General features: G+C 38.9%; 1 protein-coding gene across 1 annotated transcript; it reads left to right on the plus strand.

The window, feature by feature from the left end:
- The first annotated feature begins 1,473 nt into the window (after positions 1-1,473).
- Positions 1,474-13,492, plus strand: FAM110C (family with sequence similarity 110 member C). Its single transcript, XM_001381401.4, has 2 exons — positions 1,474-3,020; positions 11,279-13,492. The coding sequence occupies exon 1, from the start codon at positions 1,793-1,795 to the stop codon at positions 3,011-3,013; it is 1,221 nt and encodes a 406-aa protein (XP_001381438.2). The 5' UTR covers positions 1,474-1,792; the 3' UTR covers positions 3,014-3,020; positions 11,279-13,492.
- The last annotated feature ends 5,495 nt before the right edge of the window (positions 13,493-18,987 follow it).

Consider the following 18,987-nt stretch of genomic DNA (forward strand, 5'->3'; position numbering starts at 1 on the left):
CTTGGAACCAATACAAAGTATTGATTCTAAGATGGAAGGTTAGAGAAAAAAAGAAAGAAAGAAAGAAAGAAAGAAAGAAAGAAAGAAAGAAAGAAAGAAAGAAAGAAAGAAAGAAAGAAAGAAAGAAAGAAAGAAAGAAAGAAAGAAAGAAAGAAAGAAAGAAAGAAAGAAAGAAAGAAAGAAAGAAAGAAAGAAAGAAAGAAAGAAAGAAAAAAAGAAGAAAGAAAGAAAGAAAGAAAGAAAGAAAGAAAGAAAGAAAGAAAGAAAGAAAGAAAGAAAGAAAGAAAAAAGAAAAGAAAGAAAGAAAGAAAGAAAGAAAGAGAGAAAGAAAGAGAGAAACAAAGGAAGTAAGGAAGAGACAGAAAACAAGAAAGAAAGAAAGAAAGAAAGAAAGAAAGAAAGAAAGAAAGAAAGAAAGAAAGAAAGAAAGAAAGAAAGAAAGAAAGAAAGAAAGAAAGAAAGAAAGAAAGAAAGGAAGAAAAAAGAAAAGAAAGAGAGAAAGAAAAACAAAGGAAGTAAGGAAGAGACAGAAAACAAGAAAGAAAGAGAAAGAAAGAAAGAAAGAAAGAAAGAAAGAGAGAGAGAGAGAGAAAGAAAGAAAAACAAAGGAAGGAAGGAAGGAAGGAAGAGACAGAAAAAAGAAAGAAAGAGAAAGAAAGAAAGAAAAAGAGAGAGAGAAAGAGAGTAAGAAAAACAAAGGAAGGAAGGAAGGAAGGAAGGAAGGAAGGAAGGAAGGAAGGAAGGAAGGAAGGAAGGAAGGAAGGAAGGAAGGAAGAAAGGAAGGAAGGAAGGAAGGAAGGAAGGAAGGAAGGAAGGAAGGAAGGAAGGAAGGAAGGAAGAAACAAAGACAAAGAATTTGTTTTTGAGAAACACAAAACACTAATTCTCAGGATTTGGGATTCGACAAAGTCTTAGAGATAAGGAATTCTGCATAATTGAAATAGAATTAATGGAAATTAATAGAAACAAATAGAATGCTTATGTGGGGAAGAGAAAGGTGCATTAGAGAAATGGTGATTGGGAGAGGAGACTCAGGTCTCTTAATTCCCTGCCATTGTGCTTACCAGTACCCCTTGTCCACAAAATCAATGACTGTTTATGAGAAGCTTTGAAAGACATCTAATTCAACCTTTTCCTTTAAGTAAAGAGGAGACAGAGACCCCAAGAGGTCAAGTGACTTGTCAAAGGTCACATAGCTAGTTCTCCACAGGGGAAAGACTAGAGCTCCACTCTCCAAACTAAAACCAGGAAATCTTTCCATCACACCAAACATTTGCAGAGCTTGAGCTGCAACACCCTTTTCCCCTCCCCTTAAAACTCCCTCCCTGTCCACCCAAATTTCAGTCCATGAGGACACTTCATTTTTGGTTTGGAGTTATTTTGCTTTGAAAATGTGGCAAAGGAAGAGGAGGCTGCTGATAGCCTAGGCTAAGCAAATACTTTAATTAGGGCTTGTCTTCCCTGGAGGCAGCAGTGAGTTTCTCCCCCTCTCCCTGTCAGACAGCCCCACTCACTCACGATTGGCTGCTGGGAGCCAGGAGGGCTGGCTCAGTGGCAAGGTATCTGTGAAAGCAAGGGAGCAGCCGGTAAAGGTGTGTAGTTGGTGTTTGTAGGAAGGCACAGACCGGCTTGTGCTGAGAGAGCCTGGCGTCTCTGCCCCTTCTCTGGCACTAGGCAGACCAGCCAGGGACTTTGGAACTGGACTAAGCTCCCAGGACACTGGTGTGGGAGGCTGACCCAGACCTGGCCTCTTGCATGTTTCTTCCCTGAGTTCCAGCCACCTCACACTGACATGCCAACTGAGGTTGCTCCTAGCCTGGGAATGCATGCCCTCTCAGACTTGGATTCCTCCCTGACGGCCCGGCTACTCTACAAGGGTCCGCAGTACCTGCGCAAGCAGCTCGAAGGGGGAGAGCGGGCCCAGAAGAGTGCTGTGGAGAGACTGGCAGCAGATAAAGCCAAGTATGTCAAAAGCCGGCAGGTCATTGGCACCAAACAGGAGCCTGCCAGGCTGAGCTCAGCTTCGGAGAGCAGCAGTGAAACCTGTTCTGTGGAAAGCAGGAAAAGCAGCAAGGATTCCACAGGGAGAAAAGAATCAGAGAGGGGGGACGCCTGGGGCCCTCCTGCTCCCCAGCCATCATTTCCTGTGGCCCGGAGGACCATCGGCAGGAGGCAGCTGAGGCCAGATTCCCTGGTCATCTACCGTCAGAAGTGTGAATTTGTCAAAGGCCAAGGTACTGAGAACAGCCCAAGAGGGGGCTTGGTGAGGAAGATCCTCCAGGGTCCCCCTAAAGAAAAGACATCAGCGTTTCCTGACATGCCTAGAGGGAAGGAGGAAGTGAGAGCAGAAAATGAGGAAGCCAAACTGGAGAGCAAAGAAGCCAAAATAGGGCAGAAGGACACCAGACTGGAGAGTGAAGAGACCAGACTGGAAAGTAAAGGGACCAGAATGGAGACTAAGGAGATCAGATCAGAGAATGAGGAGACCACGCTGGAGGACCCTGTTCCTGCCAGTGCCCCGATGACAAATACCCACGTTGGTTCCCCTTCCAGTGGGGATGAGACGCTCAAGCAAGCATCTGTGGCAGCAGTCGAGCTCAGGGATGTAAAGAGAAGGGGCCTGCACCGCTCCAAGTCTGACATAAGCTCTCGCTTCTCCAAGTCCTTTTCTGAGTTTGACACCTTTTTTAAGTACTGTGGCCTGGACCCTGAGGTGGTGGAAGATCTTGGGAAGGAAAACTTCTCGGCAGGGTGGGACCACCACATGTCCTTCAAGATCCGCAGTGTGAGCATGGCCACGTCGGAGGGAGGTTTCTCCCATCGCAGCGGGGATGAGGGCCTGCTGGAAGGGGAGCTAACGGAGCAGGTCCCCAGCACTACGTCAGTCATCGAACGCAATGCTCGAATTATCAAGTGGCTGTATACGTGTAAAAAGGCCAAAGAGACAGAGAGCAAGGTGGCCCAGGACTTAGCTGCAGGGATGCTGGTTCCCACTGCCACAGAAACACGGTAAAACCAAGGTGTGTCTTAGACCAATGCAGAAATCACAATCCATTGAGGAGGGGGATTACAAGGCATTGGGGGTGAAAATGTGATGGAATTTGATGATTGTTTTTAGGAGCACAAAACATTTAAAAGTATCAAAGATCTGAAGATGAAAGGAACCCCAGAGACCATTTAGTCCAACTCCCTTATTTTATAGGGTTTTCATGATGAACTTCTCCTAAAATAGGCCCCAAAGCTTAATTTGCTTTATTAATGCTGGAAAAGGAAATAAAAGTAAGCAATCTGATAGTCTGTAATGATGGGACTTAGGAAATAGTCTGGGGACTGATAGAAATGAAACTTGGGTACCCAGGTACCAGGGGAGGAGAGGATGACATCTGGCTAGGTCCCAGGAATCTCCAAATGGAACATAGTGTTCTAGAGTTATTGTCTTAAAGCAGGTCCAGTTTAAAAAAATAATAATAACCTGGTACACTTCCTGTTGTTTCCTGCTTCATAATTCCTATACCTTCCCTAGATCCTATGTAAAAGGAACCATAAGACAGCCTGGAGATTATCCTAAGCTTTCAGTAGAACAAATACTCCAAGTATACCTGTGGTCACCAACATAGACAAGCTTTCCTGGACAGTCAATGGGTCTTTGCCCCCCTGGGAAGGTGGTGCTTAACTCCCCTGTATAAAAAGACAGGTCATGTGTCCCTGAGTCAGACATAAATCCCATTTCTTTCTAGGCTCCAAGTTTCCTGGAATAGCTTGAGCCAGTTTTCAGTAGTGGTCAAACAAAGCACCTGAGAAGAATAAACCTTATTGAAACTGACTCATGGTCTTTCAGATAGAAGGAGTCTAAATGTTTTCTGATTTGGGACCTTATTTTTTTCTTACTGTGACTCAAAAAAAATCAAATTCAGAAATTTATTAAATTGGGCTCATTCTCATCTATAATAGAAGGGGATAGGACTAGATGGCTTCTTAGGTCATTCCCAATGCTAAATCTTGGCTGACTGGAAGTTTTCAAAGAACTCTAGACTTTAAAAGAAAGCACGTTGCCTTCAGATAGAAGGTTGCATATGTATATTTGTGTACAGAGAAAGAGAGAGAGAGAGAGAGAGAGAGAGAGAGAGAGAGAGAGAGAGAGAGAGAGAGAAAGGAAGAGAGAGAGAAAGAAAGATAAGGAGAGAGAGATGGAAGGAGACAGAGGGGGGGAAGGAGGGAAGGAAGGAGAAGGAGCAAGACAGAGAAAGACACTGAGAGACTTATAGAGTTTTTCAGTAGCTTAAATTTGAAACAAAACAACAATCTCTAAGCCTGGAAACTGTGACAGGTGATACTTTGAGAGAAGCACTTACTACTTTTGGCCTTTGGGTAGATTGCATTTGGGGTGTTATTATTGGCCAAATTCTACAACATACTAAGGTTCTAGTCTTCTCAGATAAAATGTCCAGTAGTGTCTCCAAGCTATCATGAAAGGAGCGCCGATCTTAGAGTCAGGACACTTGAGTTGTACTTGTTGGATGATTTTGGGGAAGCCACTTAATTTTTCTAGTCTTCTCTTTCCTCATCTGTAAAATAAATGTGTTTGAATGGGTGAGCACGGAAGCTTCTTCCAGCTCTAAACTCTATGCAACTATCTTCTAGATATGCCCAATTAGTATGGCCTGGAGGAAGTTGTTCTAGACCTGATGTTAAGAGAATGGATTTGAACAGTCTTTACTGCTTTTTAGTTTTGTGACCTCAGGCAAGTCATTTTCAATCTTAGGGCCTGAGAGTTTCCTCATCTGACAATGGGAGGGGGAGAAAATTATGGTAAGAATAGATGATGTCTAAAGTATTTTCTAGTTCTACCATTCTCTAATTTTTTTACTCCACTACAAGAGGCTGATTCCCTCCTTTTGGACAGCTGGGCTGAATTTCAAGGGCTTATTTGTTGATGAAATAGTTTGCCCCAATAACTCTTGAAATGCTCCCCTATACACACACTAATACCAGCCCCCTAACCCTTTCCTCCCTCCCCCTGGCCCTTGCTACCCACAGACACAAAGAGAGACTCAGGCATGGGTATTTCTTTCTTTTTTTTTTAAACCCTTACCTTCCATCTTGGAGTCAATACTGTGCATTGGTTCCAAGGCAGAAGAGTGGTAAGGGCTAGGCAATGGGGGTCAAGTGACTTGCCCAGGGTCACACAGCTAGGAAGTGGCTGAGGCTGGATTTGAACCTAGGACCTGGTTCTCAATCCACTGAACTACCCAGCTGCCCCCCGGGATGGGTATTTCTAAGAGAGGTAGACTTTGCACAATTCTGCTGGGAACTAAAAATTTTAATTTATGCCACAGGCTCTTTCTTTTGAAAGGCTTCTTTCCCCTGAGTCCTTCAATAGCAGAGAGGATATTGTTGTATTAAAATAATTTTCTCACATCATTAAGGTGGACTTTAAAGAGAGAGGTAGAATCCGGGTCTTCAGAAGCCCAGGCTGAGGAGGGGAAGTATGTATGTGCATATGTATTGGGGGGGGGGGTTGAATGGTGGATGGAAAAGTGTTAGGCTTAAGAGTTGGTCAGGTTGGAAAGGTTCTTGTGCAGGAATATTAAGGAGGCCCAAAAGGGTCCTTCCTGGAATCTTCATAATCTGTGGAATGAACCTAATACAAATAAAGGGTAAGTCATATTGAAAATCTTAAAAAATATATTACTTAATGGACTATGTAAAAGGCCAATAGAGAGCCAAATTTCCTTGCAAGATCTAGACCCAGGATCCCTCAGAAGCTATGTTACATTGAGTTTTGCTTTGCTTTTAAACAGATAAGATGGAGCCAGGTTTGTTTATTAAGTCATGATCAGAAAATGACACCTGAATTCCCAGAAATAAAATCCAAGCGGCTCTAAATGATAGAACATCCCTTCCGCCACTCCCACCTTCCCCTTTCCCCCTCAGTGCCAAAACAGTGCAAGAAATGATCTGATTCATTTCATGGAGTAATCTTTCCAAAGCCTGCTTTACTTTGCAAGCTAGGAGCAAATACAGGAAGTTTGCTTGGGCGGTGAAGGCTGTCACCTGGATGACAGAAACACGTGGTTTCATGGTAAACTGCCTCCCTTCCCCACCCTGTGGCCAAAGGAAAACAATAATGCCTCCTGATTTATGGGAGAGGACTGAGGCTCCGGCTGTGAGTTTATACAAAGAGCTTAAAGCACTTCAGTTCACTTACTAGCCTTTCTCTATCTCCTCCAACCTTTCACCAGAGCTGGGAATGATTTTGCTCACCTTCAAAGTTGTTTTATGTCAGCATGAAAAGAAGGTTGGTGAGTAAGACACAATATACAAGTTTGCCATAATAAATGTCAGTCTCAATAGTAACTCACATTTCTTTAGTGCTTTAACATTTCCCCACAACTTCCCTGGGAGGCAGGTAGCAGGACTCTCTTTAACCCTGTTTTACAGAGAAGGAGCCCGAGGTTTAGAGGGGTTAAATGACTTCACCATCTACTGCCATGTATCTAAAAAGGGTAAAGGCCAAGAATCTAAATCAGGACTCCTGACTCTAAGTCTAGAATTTATTTTTATTTTTATTAGATCATAGTTCCCCCAAAAGACTCATCTAGGACACAAATTATCCTTTAGACCCAGGATAAGGAGGAGATCCCTGACCGTCTATTAGCTGGCTCCCAAGTATGAAAGGAATAGCACTGGATTTGTAGTCAGAGTCCAGGTTCAAATCCCAGATCCTCTACCATGTAATCTTTGGAAAAATCACTTACTTATCTGTACTTCATTTTCTACTTCTGCAAACTGAGGAGATTGTACTAGACTTCTTCTAAAGTTCTTTCCAACTCTAGGTCTATATGATCCTTACTACCTGTGTGATATGGAGGCAAGCTGCTTAACTTCTCTAGGTCTCAGTTTCCCAATTTGTAAAGTAAAAGAATTGGACTAAATAATCTCTAGGATTCCTTAGATATCTAACTCTGTGATGCAATTTATTGATCTCCAAAGCATTGGGAAGGATATAAGAAGGCAAGATGGCATTATGGATAGAGAATTGGACTGGAAAAGTAGAGAAGGAACTTATGAAGTACTTACTACATATATGCCAGGAATGGTGCTAAAAACTATTTGAATCTCACAACAACCCTGGCAAGTTGGTGCTAGTATTATCTCCATTTTTCAGATGAAGAAACTGAGACAGGTTAAGGGACTTGCCCAAGGTCCCAGAGCTAGGAGGTATCTGAGTTCAGATTTCATCTCATGACTCCAAATCCAGTTCTCTATACACTAGGTCACCTAGCTGTCTTGGGGTGAGGAATATGCCCTGGTTAGAATTCCTCTGAAGATTTTTACCAGCTTTGTAATGTTGGGCAAGCCAATTAATCTAAGCTTCAGTTTCTGCACCTATAAAATGGGGAACATAATGACACTTACTTTTTTGGGTAGTAGTGAAGCTTAAATGAAATGACACATGTAAAAATGCTCTGTTAAGTCGAATGCACTAGATAGATGCTGGCTCCTATTAGTTTGTGCCTCTCCTTCACCACATCAAGGCACAGAGAAAGCAATGCAACAATCTTTGTTCGTGACCACAAAACCATCTCCTGTAACTCATCACCTACAAACATAATGGACTCTTCAGAAGAGGAGCCAGCAAAGAGGCCAAATAATCTCTAAGCACCTAAGCCTACAGCTCTGTCGAGCAACACAGGAAGTGAAGCAACAACTGTGGCAGCAGGAAAATACTGTTTGTAACCTGGAAAGTAAACAAAGACTTTCTCCACTGGAATGACTGGTTCCTGAAACTCATTCCTTCAATCCTACAAGTACATTAAACAGGATCTCTATCCCTCCCCCAAATCCCTGGCTGGTAGAAATACTTGTGTAATTCATGTGGGAATCTCCTTTGATCTTACTGCAAAAATTCAGAGAAGCTGTGTGTGTGTGTGTGTGTGTGTGTGTGTGTGTGTGTGTGTGTCTGTTGATGTGTTCAGAGTCTTCCTAAGTAGAGGAGAGGAATTATTTCATTGGATGCCTCATTCCTCAAAGGAGGTAGAAGTACTGATACAACCCTAAATGATTTCTTGTTAGAGGAACCAGTTAAGTTTATAAATATCTTTAGTGGTGAAAACAAGGCGGCTTCTATTTTTGCTATATCCACAAAACACAGCAAAACTAGAAAAACACTAAAGAATCAGAGAAGCTAGAAACATTTATCTTGGATAGCCATGATTAAGAAACAAGAGGTCAGGAGTTAGGTGATTCTCTTGTTCCAGGTTATGCAGCGTAGGTTTGGGGAGACAAAGGGAAGCAGAATTAATTTACTTTTATTTTATTCTTTTTTATTTTAATCAGTACTTAAATATCAAAAAAGGGCATTTCCCTATACAAAGTAGAAGAGAGAAATAGGATTGTATATGTGATGATGAATCATTGTTACCTACAACTTGCCTTTGTAAAAAGTATATGATAAATGCAGCATGTTACGTTTCAAGATATACTGTACACACACACACACATATGTGTATATATATATATATACATATATATGTATGTATTTCCCTTTTGGAACTTCCATTCTCTTTTGGGCATTTTATTTTAAATATTTCAATGACCAACATTATTTGGTAGAAAAAAAATTCTATAATTGTCACCCCTTTCTCCATCAAATTCCCCTTGGGGGAAAAAAGCAAAATTCTTATATTAAATAAGAATAGTCAAGCAAACAAACAAATGCTTTGTTATTGGTCCTCTGGAAAGCACCATTGATCAGAATTTGCAATTCTTTTAAAATTGTTTTCTTTATAATTTTGTTGGTGTTATACTTTGTTCTTCTGATTTTTCTCTTTAAACTTAATCAGTTTATTTTTTCTCAAGTTTTTCCTGCCTCTGTTCCACTATCATTTTTATATCACACAAACATTTCTAATTCTTGATAATTATTTTTTATCCCAGTTCTTTTATCTGTCAGTTTTAATTTGACAAACTGCAGAAATTAAAATGTTAGCCATAGGTCATGAATAAATGTTGAATTAATGTTTTCACATGATTTCAAAACCAATTTAGTAAAACCATGTTGAAAAACAGTTCAATAAATGTTAATAATACTTACTATGTGCAAACATTTCCCTTCAATGGGCTTTGGAACTTATGCTTATAGTTATGTCAAAGTACTCATAAAAAGTGAAAAGACTATTGAATAATAATATACTCACTGCTAATATTCACAACATATAAAAATCTCAGCCATGCTACCAATCCACAAAAAAAGGCAGGGTAATATCTGAACACAAACAGATTCCATCATCTTAAATTATCAGTAGAGTCTAAGGAGATAAGTGGGAAGACACAAAGTGTCATCATCAGAGATTCCTATCCATTGGGCTACTGCAGTTCATTAACATCATTAATTAACTTGCATACTTTGATTTTATATCTTTATTTGGTGTCACCTATTCAGTTAAAAAAATATGGACTATAAAATAAGCATTTGGTAAGTTTAGAGGCTTGGCTTTTTTTTTTCCTAGTTCAATAACTTAATCTCTTTTGGCACAAAACAAACTCCATACACCTAACTTTTAACCACAGGCCCATTTCCAGTACCCAACCAAAATAGAACTGGTGTCCTATTCAACTATACAGGTGACTTGGGCCTGCTTTGAACATCCTAATGGCTTTAAAATCAATTATTCAGTTTTGATTAGTTTAGTCTTGCGTTTGTTTTGAGGGAAGTTCCTGTGATTTCATCAATGGAGAGAAGTATATTCTCTACAATTTAGTCTTAGAAAGTTGCCTGAGACATGTCTGTGTCTTGGCTTTAATCACTGGTTTAGGGTCATACAACTAGAATACCAGCAGAGGCAAGTTTTGAACCCAAAGTTTTCTGATTTGATTTCAACTCTCTATCTATTAAATCCATGTTACCTCAGTTCAGGACTAAGAAAATTTTAAATTGAGGGGAGGAGTTGGGAATGAACAGTCTCCCAGGAAGTTAAATTAGAGATTCGCCTGGCCCCTGGCAAGAATTGCCAAGCAGCCTCCAAGCCAACTTCCAGTCTAGAGCTTTGACACATTTTCTAAAGCCTTTTTTTTAATACACTAAAACACTATACTCACCATCTGATCTCAGGCCACTGTGTGATCTCAGTATCTGCTGCAATGGCAGTAGGGACACCCAACAAATGAGATAAGACAAGCCTCTTTTCTCCCTTCCCTTTGTTCTAGACATGAAACCCAGCAGTAATCAAGTAGGCATGCTTGTCATCTAATAACGCTTCTGAGGACCTCTGAGATCTAATCGGCTTCTAGCTTTGAAGTATGTGGAAATGTAAAATTGTGGCCTCTATATGTACTCAAATTTTTTCTTGCTTCTTGTGAATTGTAGTTTTTAAATCTTTTAAGTCTTGGCAATGGCCATTTTAATACTCAAGGGGCTTCTCTTCAATTTTCATGACTGTTTTAGGACCCTGCAAGTTTAAACCCCAAGCTCAAAGCCTACTATAAGAGGATTAAGAGAAGAGAGATGTTTGCATATATAATAATCACTTAATAACTGTTTGGCCAATTTGTATTGAGTGCTTTAGAAATTGAATTGCCTGAGAAATTATGTGAAAGCATTCATTCATTCAAAAAACTTTATTATGCATTTTCTGTGTATAGAGCTCTGGGCTAGATACTAGCAGAGATATAAAAATTTAGAGAAATCCTATTGTCTGCCTTCATGAAACTCACAATTTAGGAGGGAGATAAAATGCAAAAAGGGTAGTTTTATTTTCCAATGTAACATGTTAAATCTATTAGAAAACAGTAAAACAGATTTGTTAGGTGTGAGGAGGAAAGGTTTTCCCCATAGGACAAGGGAAGATCAAGGAAGGATTCCTATTGGAAGTGACATTTGAATTCATCTTTAGAGAATGGATAGGTGTTCAGTAGAAGTGCTGAATCAATGCATAGCAAAGACTTACAGAGAGAAAAGTATATTTAGCAATCTAGTTTGACTACTAACTTATAAAAGGTGGGAGCAACAGAGTGTAGGAGGGCCTTGAATGCCAAGTAAAGGAGTTTGAACTTAAGATACAAAAAGAATTTTTTAAAAACTGAGTTACGAAAAAGGTCACTGGTACATTTTCCTTTCCCATTAAAAAAATTCTTTGGAAGGTCCAATTGTTATTTTAAAGTGGAGAGACAACTAGAAGATCAAACTTGAAATGGGATATATAAATGATTTGACATTTAAATGTTTGCAAAGTCTTGGCACTGATGACTCTTCTTGGTCTTTTTCCTTCTTCCTCAGAATGAAAACTTTCCCAACATAGAAGATTCACAGAACAGATCATGGACTGTGTAGGACTGTAGTATCATCTCCCTAAAGTTTCCACTTGCCTGATAGAGCTTGGGGTGGGTTAGCTACTTTGGAGGAGCTGCCCTCTTTGGCCAACTCAAAAAAGTCTTGGAGCCCCAAAGCAGAAGATGTGAGATTTTGAGAGATGGAGAAGGTGGAGCATCAGCCAAGATATTGGAGAGAAGATCAAGTTCAGATGGATCTAATGGTATAACTAGCTGCTAAAATATTTCTTATTTTGAAGGTAGGTCTGTGCCATGAGATCATGCTGAACCGTATGGAGGCTGAGAAGAGGAGGATGAGGAGGCATTCACAATAAGGATATCTGCCTATCTCTTTGCCTGTGGAGAGACATAGAGACACTAAGTTACAAACTTAGCTTAAACTAAATATTGTATTCTATTTTTGTACTTACAGTTACTGTGGATAAACTCTTTAGTTCGTTAAGTATACATATGAGCTTAGTTGTAAAACCACCAGACACTTCAGGTAGCTTATTTTTTGTGGTGTTCTGATCAAATATTATTTGTAATTGTAAATTGTAATTGTAAAGCGCCATACAAACATGAATATCTGCCCCATAAATAAGCAAGACTGATTCTCTAACGAACATGTTTGTGACAAAGCATGAAATTCTTTTCCTCAGCATCTCTGTGAGTCATTGGAGAAAAAAAATGACCAAAATTACAGGGAAAGAAATTCTGTTTTTTGCCAAATGATATTCTACTATAAGGATTTTTCTTTAGTTATTATTCTAAAAATGCTGCTATTTATTGAGACACTAGATGATGGCCCTCGGTAAATAGATAATATAAAAATGAAAGGGGGGACCTAGTCATTCCATTTGAAGAAATGCAGTTAATTCTTCACACAAATGGACGCATATTGCTTCAAATGAGATAGCTTAATGTTTCTCTGCTTTTTAATATAGCACTGGTCAGCACTGTAGGCCAAATGTCTCTTAAATCAAAATAGGAGCTGACATTTATCCATAGAATAGAGGTAAAAGATTCAAGATACTGGGAGACTACTAAGCATTCACCAAATGTGTGAGGGTATGTCTTAGAAACTGAACACTTAGATAAAGGTGAAAGGAGTACTCAGAGCAGAAGACCAAAAGAATTTGTGCTTCAGTAGCCCATATTCATCTGTGAACTGGAAGTTATAAACTCGAATCAGAATAGGTTAACATTGTCAATTCATTCTCTTCTCTTTATTCTCCATCTGGAGAAAAAGTTGACTAGCTCTGGATACAAGAATAAAATGCTGCCATGTTTGCTTTAATAAGAGATTGGGAGGGTGGGCTTTTGATGTTTTTATTCAGTCTTTTTTAGTCATGTCTGACTTTGTGACCTCGTTTGAAGTTATCTTGATGAAGACACTTGAGTGATTTGTCATTTCCTTCTCTGACTAATTTTACAGATAAAGAAACTGAGGCAAACATGGCAAAGTGTCTTGCCCAGGACCACTTAGCTAATAAGTGTCTGAGACCACATTCTAACTCAAGTCTTCCTGACTCTAGGTCCAACCCTCTATTCACTGCATCACCTGACTGCCTAAGAAGTGAGGGCACCTTTGTCTCAATTCTATATTTCCCCCTGACCTGCTTGTGTGACCCTGAACAAATCACCTAACCCTCTGTGCTTTAGCCTTATCTGAAAAAGACTATTTGCTAACCCCACCAGAATAAGGAATAATCTGCTTAAAACAAACATCCTTATTCATAGAAAACTAGTATCAAAAACAACATGTTCCAAAATCACAGAAGACAGAACCATTGTTGAAATTGTTGGAAATAGCAGTAGCCCTTTCACTTGTGTAGGGAAACAGTTAAACTAAGCCTCATTTCAAACTGTGCATATGCAACTGCTGAGGTTAATTATGATCCTATAAAAACAACTATCAGTTATTACTCACTTGCTGTAAGGGAGCTCTTTGGACATTGTCCCTTTTTATGGGGTTTATAGTCCATGGTTATAATAAGAGTGTTGTGAAGACTTTAGGTCCAGACTTCTGTTTAGGCTCATAGTAAAACTATAGACTCATAGCCACTTCTGTATAGATACTGTATAGACATACTAAAATCTGCTTTTGCCACAAAACTACAATGCTGTATATTCTGTATGATGAAAATAAAGTTGTCTTTATTTCATTTACACATATGAACATTTTATACCCTGTCTATTATTTTATGGAAAATGAAATATATTTCAAAATCAGAAGATCTGATTTAAAAAAAAATAATATTTTGTTTTCTTCTATTTTTTCCTTTTTTAATTCCCAATTCTCTTTACTATTAATGATAAGTAGCATCATTGGCCACTGAGTACCAGTTTTAGCACATAGCCCAACCTCTCTCTGGAAAGAAATAAGACATCAGCGACTTCAAATGGTTAAAGCAACACGCTTTCTGAGTTTGGAGAGAATGGGTCTCTTTACAGGAGTTTCTCTTCTTACAGCTTTATCATTCCAGCTTCTAATCTAGGTTAGCAAGGTTGGAAGTGTTTGTTGTTCATCACCTCTGAGTCAACTATTTCACTTTTTCAATTTAAGGTTGAGGTTGTATCAAGGTCTGGCTTTGCCAGGTCCTGTCCTGGAAAAATGACTAGAGTGTCTTAGTGTTAAGAATTTCAATGAAGATCAGCCCCATCTCTCGTCTGGAGAACTACCATTAAATCTGTGGTGATTTCACCTTTGCAGGGTGTAACCTTTGAGCTCAGTATGGACAGACACACAGTTGTAAAAAGGATTGAATTGTTGTGCAAACAAAACAATAAGTACTCTGTACAAGGACTCTTTACTAGCCAATGCAAAGTCCTCTCATGCACCAATATCATTGCCTTGGTCCCATGAAAGGACACACTTCTAGCTGAAAAGTATTACTGTACTAAACTGAGTAAATATTCAAGATAGCATAGAGTAACCATTAAATAAGTAAAATAAATTTGCATACATAAAAATTAATGACTGGCCCATATGCCTACTTTCTCATTTCTATAAAATATTTATGATATTTTTTCATTTATATAAAATACTTATGAATATATCAAGGCTATTCTTAATGGAAATATGAAATTAGGCAGGCATTCCTTAATGATATTCTATAGTATCTTACATTTTCCTGGTCACATAGAGTCCGTAGCATCAGTAAGCACTTAAATATTTGTTAATTGATTTGACTGAAAAGAGCAAATTTATATTATATTATATTATATTATATTATATTATATTATATTATATTATATTATATTATATTATATTATATTATATTATATTATATTATATTATATTATATTATATTATATTATATTATATTATATTATATTATATTATATTATATTATATCATAAAAATACCATTCTTATGGTTTCCATGATTATTAGGGGGGAAAAATTGAGTTGGACAAGCAAAATGAAAGCTTCCTTTAACAATGGTTCCTCCATGTATATGTCTTCAAAACAGATAGAATTTCTTGATTGATGATGATGACATAGATAACATCTTCATTTCCCCTTGATTACTCTCCTTTGGATTGTTCAGGACTCTTACCTCATCAGTACCATCTATACCTTCTGTCCCTATCTCCAGAGCTTCCATTTGATAGGGCCTCAGGTCATCACTTCATTTCCCACTTGACTGCATACCTTTGAACATTTCATCATGCTCCAATGCTAGCCTTCCCTCCTCTTCCTTTCTGCTTCCTTTTGGGTATTTTCTTTCTCTGATATATTATAACCTCTTTGAGGGCAGAGATTCATTTTCTTTTTCATATTGGTTTAGGATGGGAAGTGAAGAATGATGTAAAAATTAATCTTAGTCTCTAATGATAGAAATATTATATTTTACAAGGTTTATTAAGGATTATTAGAAATCAAGGAATAAAGAAATACAAAATAAGAAAAACATGAGCCTAGGGCTGATTAGCCCATTCAAACCCCCCATGCTTAGCTTACCCACTACATCACTTCAATGGAAGAGAGCATCTGAGGCATAGATCCAGTTAAATACTCATTGTGATCTCTCCCAGGTGGAGACTCAGATGAGATTATAGGGAATTCTGGGAAATACCAAGGACTTCTGGGGATTGAAGTCTAGGGTTCAAATACAAAATATGGGGTGTTCAGGGAGGGGTAGTATCTCTGGTATGGAGGGCTTGTCATGCCCTTCTAGGGCAGCTCTCCAGCCTCTGACCCTCACCTGACACCCAGCTCTCACTTATGGCTCCCAGTAGCTGCTAGCATGCGGCAGCGGCCACACCCCGGGCAACTGCTTCGACAGGTCAGCCAAACCTTGTGAGGGTAGCCATCGGGTTGTCGACCCCTGGTGAACCAGGGCTTTGCTCACCCAGCATGTGAAGACTGCTTCGGCGGAACAAATGGAAGAAACCAATAAGAAGGTTCAATGGCTGAGAGGGCGACCAGCAAAGCACTGTGGAGTGCTTAGGGCGTGTTGGAGCACAAAACACAACACGGACATCCGATGCAGCTGAGGATGTCTCCAGGTGTAACGGCTTTTTGTGCCACTGGACCCAGGCTTCCAATGCTGAGAGAGTGGGACTGTCTCTGTGCATCGACTTTTCCACTTAATCTCCTTCACGCACAAGTGTCTTTGTGCACACTCATCTATCATAGATGAAAGCACACAAAGACAATCGTCATCTTCGGTTACTGAGAGACTACTACTACTACTACTACTACTACTACTACTACTACTACTATATACCTAGTTATATGCAGGTATGTACGTGTAACACAAGTATCTCCCTATAAAGAAATCCATATATATGACATGCATATAGACACAGAAAAATGTACATGGGCATACATAAACAAAATGAGGGCCAATATGTCACAGTGGATATAGTGACATCCAGAAAAAATCTGAGTTCAAGTACAAATGCTGGCTATGTAACCATGGGCAATTGATTTAAATTAATAATTCTCCAGGCAACTTTCTAACTATAGGCTATAGAGAAAAATCCTTGACCTATGAATGAAATCATAGTTCTATTCTTTGTCTATCTATAGTTATCTGTCTGTCAGGATAATTGTATCTTAGATTTTGAATTTGAAGAGGCCTTGGAAACAATTTAATCCAATACTTCCATTTTACTGATAGCAAAACAGGCTCAGAGAAATTAAGTGACTTGTCCAAAGTTACATAACTGGTTATTATTAGAGATAGAATTTGAACCCAGGTCCTCCTGACTCTTGGTTCAACAATTAATACACTACATTATATGACTTCTCTATGATTCTGTGGTTCTATGACCACTTATAAAATGGTAATAATTATATAAAATGTATATATATGCACATATATATGAGTGTATAGCTATCTATCCATCCTCTCTCTCTCTCTTTCTCTCTCTCTCTCTCTCTTTCTCTCTCTCTCTCTCTCTCTCTCTTTCTCTCTCTCTCTCTTTCTCTCTCTCTCTCTCTCTCTCTCTCTCTCTCTCTCTCTCTCTCTCTCTCTCTCTCTCTCTCTCTCTCTCTTTCTCCCCATATTTAAAAACCTCTAGTGTCTATCTCTTTCAGGATCAAAAATCAAATGCAAATTCTTCTTTCTGATGTGCAAAGCCATTCATAACCTAGCTCCCTCCTACCATTCCAGTATTTTTACATTTTACTTGCAACCACAGATTCACTGATCCAATGAAACCAGTGTCCTTGCTGTTTCTTGAACAAAACCCTCTATTTCTCAACTCTGGGCATTTTCTCTAGCTGTCTGCCATGCCTGGAATGTTCTTCCTCCTCATCTCTGCTTCTTGGCTTCCCTGGCTCCCTTTAAGTTCCAATTAAAACTCTTTTATAAGAAAACTTTCTCAATCCCTCTTAATTCTAAAGCCTTTCCTCTCTTAATTATTTCTTTTTAAAATTTATTTATTTAGTCAATTTAGAAGATTATTCCTTGGTAACAAGAATCATATTCTTTCCCTCCCCTCCCCCACCTCTTCCTGTTGGCAATTTGACTGGGTTTTACATGTGTCATTGATCAGAACCAATTTCCATGTTGTTGGTGTCTTCATTAGGATATTCATTTAGAGCATCTCCTCAATCATATCCCCTCGACCCATGTAATCAAGTAGTTGCCTTTCCTTGGTGTTTTTACTCCCACAGGTTTTCCTCTGGATGTGGATAATGGTTTTTCTCATAGATTCCTCCTAGTTGTTCAGGGTCATTGCATTGCTAGTAATGGAGAAGTCCATTATGTTCGATTATACCACAGTGTATTAGTCTCTGTGTACAGTGTTTTCCTGGTTCTGCTCCTTTGGCTTTGCATCACTTCCTGGAGGTTGTTCCAGTCTCCATGGAATTCCTCCACCTTATTATTCCTTTGAGCACAATAGTATTCCATCACCAACATATACCACAATTTGTTCAGCCATTCCTCAATTGATGGGCATCCCCTCATTTTCCAGTTTTTGGCCACCACAAAGAGCACAGCTATGAATATTCTTGTACAAGTCTTTTTCCTTATTATATCCTTGGTGTAAAACCCAGCAGTGCTATGGCTGGATCAAAGGGCAGACAGTCTTTTAGTGCCCTTTTAGCATAGTTCCAAATTGCCCTCCAGAATGGTTGGATCAATTCACAACTCCACCAGCATTTCCTAATTATTTCTGATTTATGCTACACACTGCTTGTTTCGGACACGTGTGTGTATGTATGTGTTTGCTTTTTGTCTTCCTCATTCGGCTAAGCTTTTTGAGGTCAGGGTTTGTCTTTTTGCCTCTTTTTCTATCTCCATTGTTTAGCACAATGCTGGACACATAGTAGGTGCTTAATAAATGTCTATTGACTATCACCAGCTGCATAAAACACATAAGTAAAATGGAAGGGGGATCCAGATAACACAGTGGATAAAGAACCAGGCCCAGAGGTGGGAGGTCCTAGGTTACAATCTCCTCAATACTTCCTAGCTGTGTGACCCTGGACAAGTCACTTAATCCCAATTACCTAGCCTTTACTACTCTTTTGCCTTGGAATGAATACTTTGTGTTAATTCTAAAATGGAAGGTAAGGGTTATTAAAAAATAAGACAGTAAATAAAATGGAAGCCACCATTAGCATAGTGTCTGGAATATAGTACTCAATAAATGCTTGTTGATTGACTAAATGTTTGACTGACTGGTATAAATAACTATTTCTAATTAAAATTCCCTATACTGATGGAGATTAACACTGGTTCCACAATTTATATTCTTAATTGCCTAATCTGAACTTCTTTTCTCAGGCATTCTCCTAGACCAGAAGTTTTTAATCTTAGATTCACTAATGCCCCAAAAGTCCAGGAATAGATTGCAGGAGTTCCATGAATTTGAATTGGAAATATATATATATATATATATATATATATATATATATATATATATATACACATATGGTATGGGAGTAGATGTATGGGTGGGTATGAATGTGAATGGGTCTGGGTGGATGTTATACATGCATATATTATATAGAAATATACATGCACATATAGATGTCTATTTTGATTAACCTCTAAAAATCAGCATTTAATTTTTTAAATTCTAAAATGTATTACATAGACTTTCCCAGACAATCTGTTGCATTTGACACTTTTGACCCTTCTTTCCTCTTGCATTCATTCTTTCTCCATCACCTGCTTTTCCTTCCTCTCTCTTTCTCCATCTCTTTGTC

This window comes from Monodelphis domestica, chromosome 1, assembly GCF_027887165.1.
Source record: "Monodelphis domestica isolate mMonDom1 chromosome 1, mMonDom1.pri, whole genome shotgun sequence".
Lineage (NCBI taxonomy): Eukaryota > Metazoa > Chordata > Mammalia > Didelphimorphia > Didelphidae > Monodelphis > Monodelphis domestica.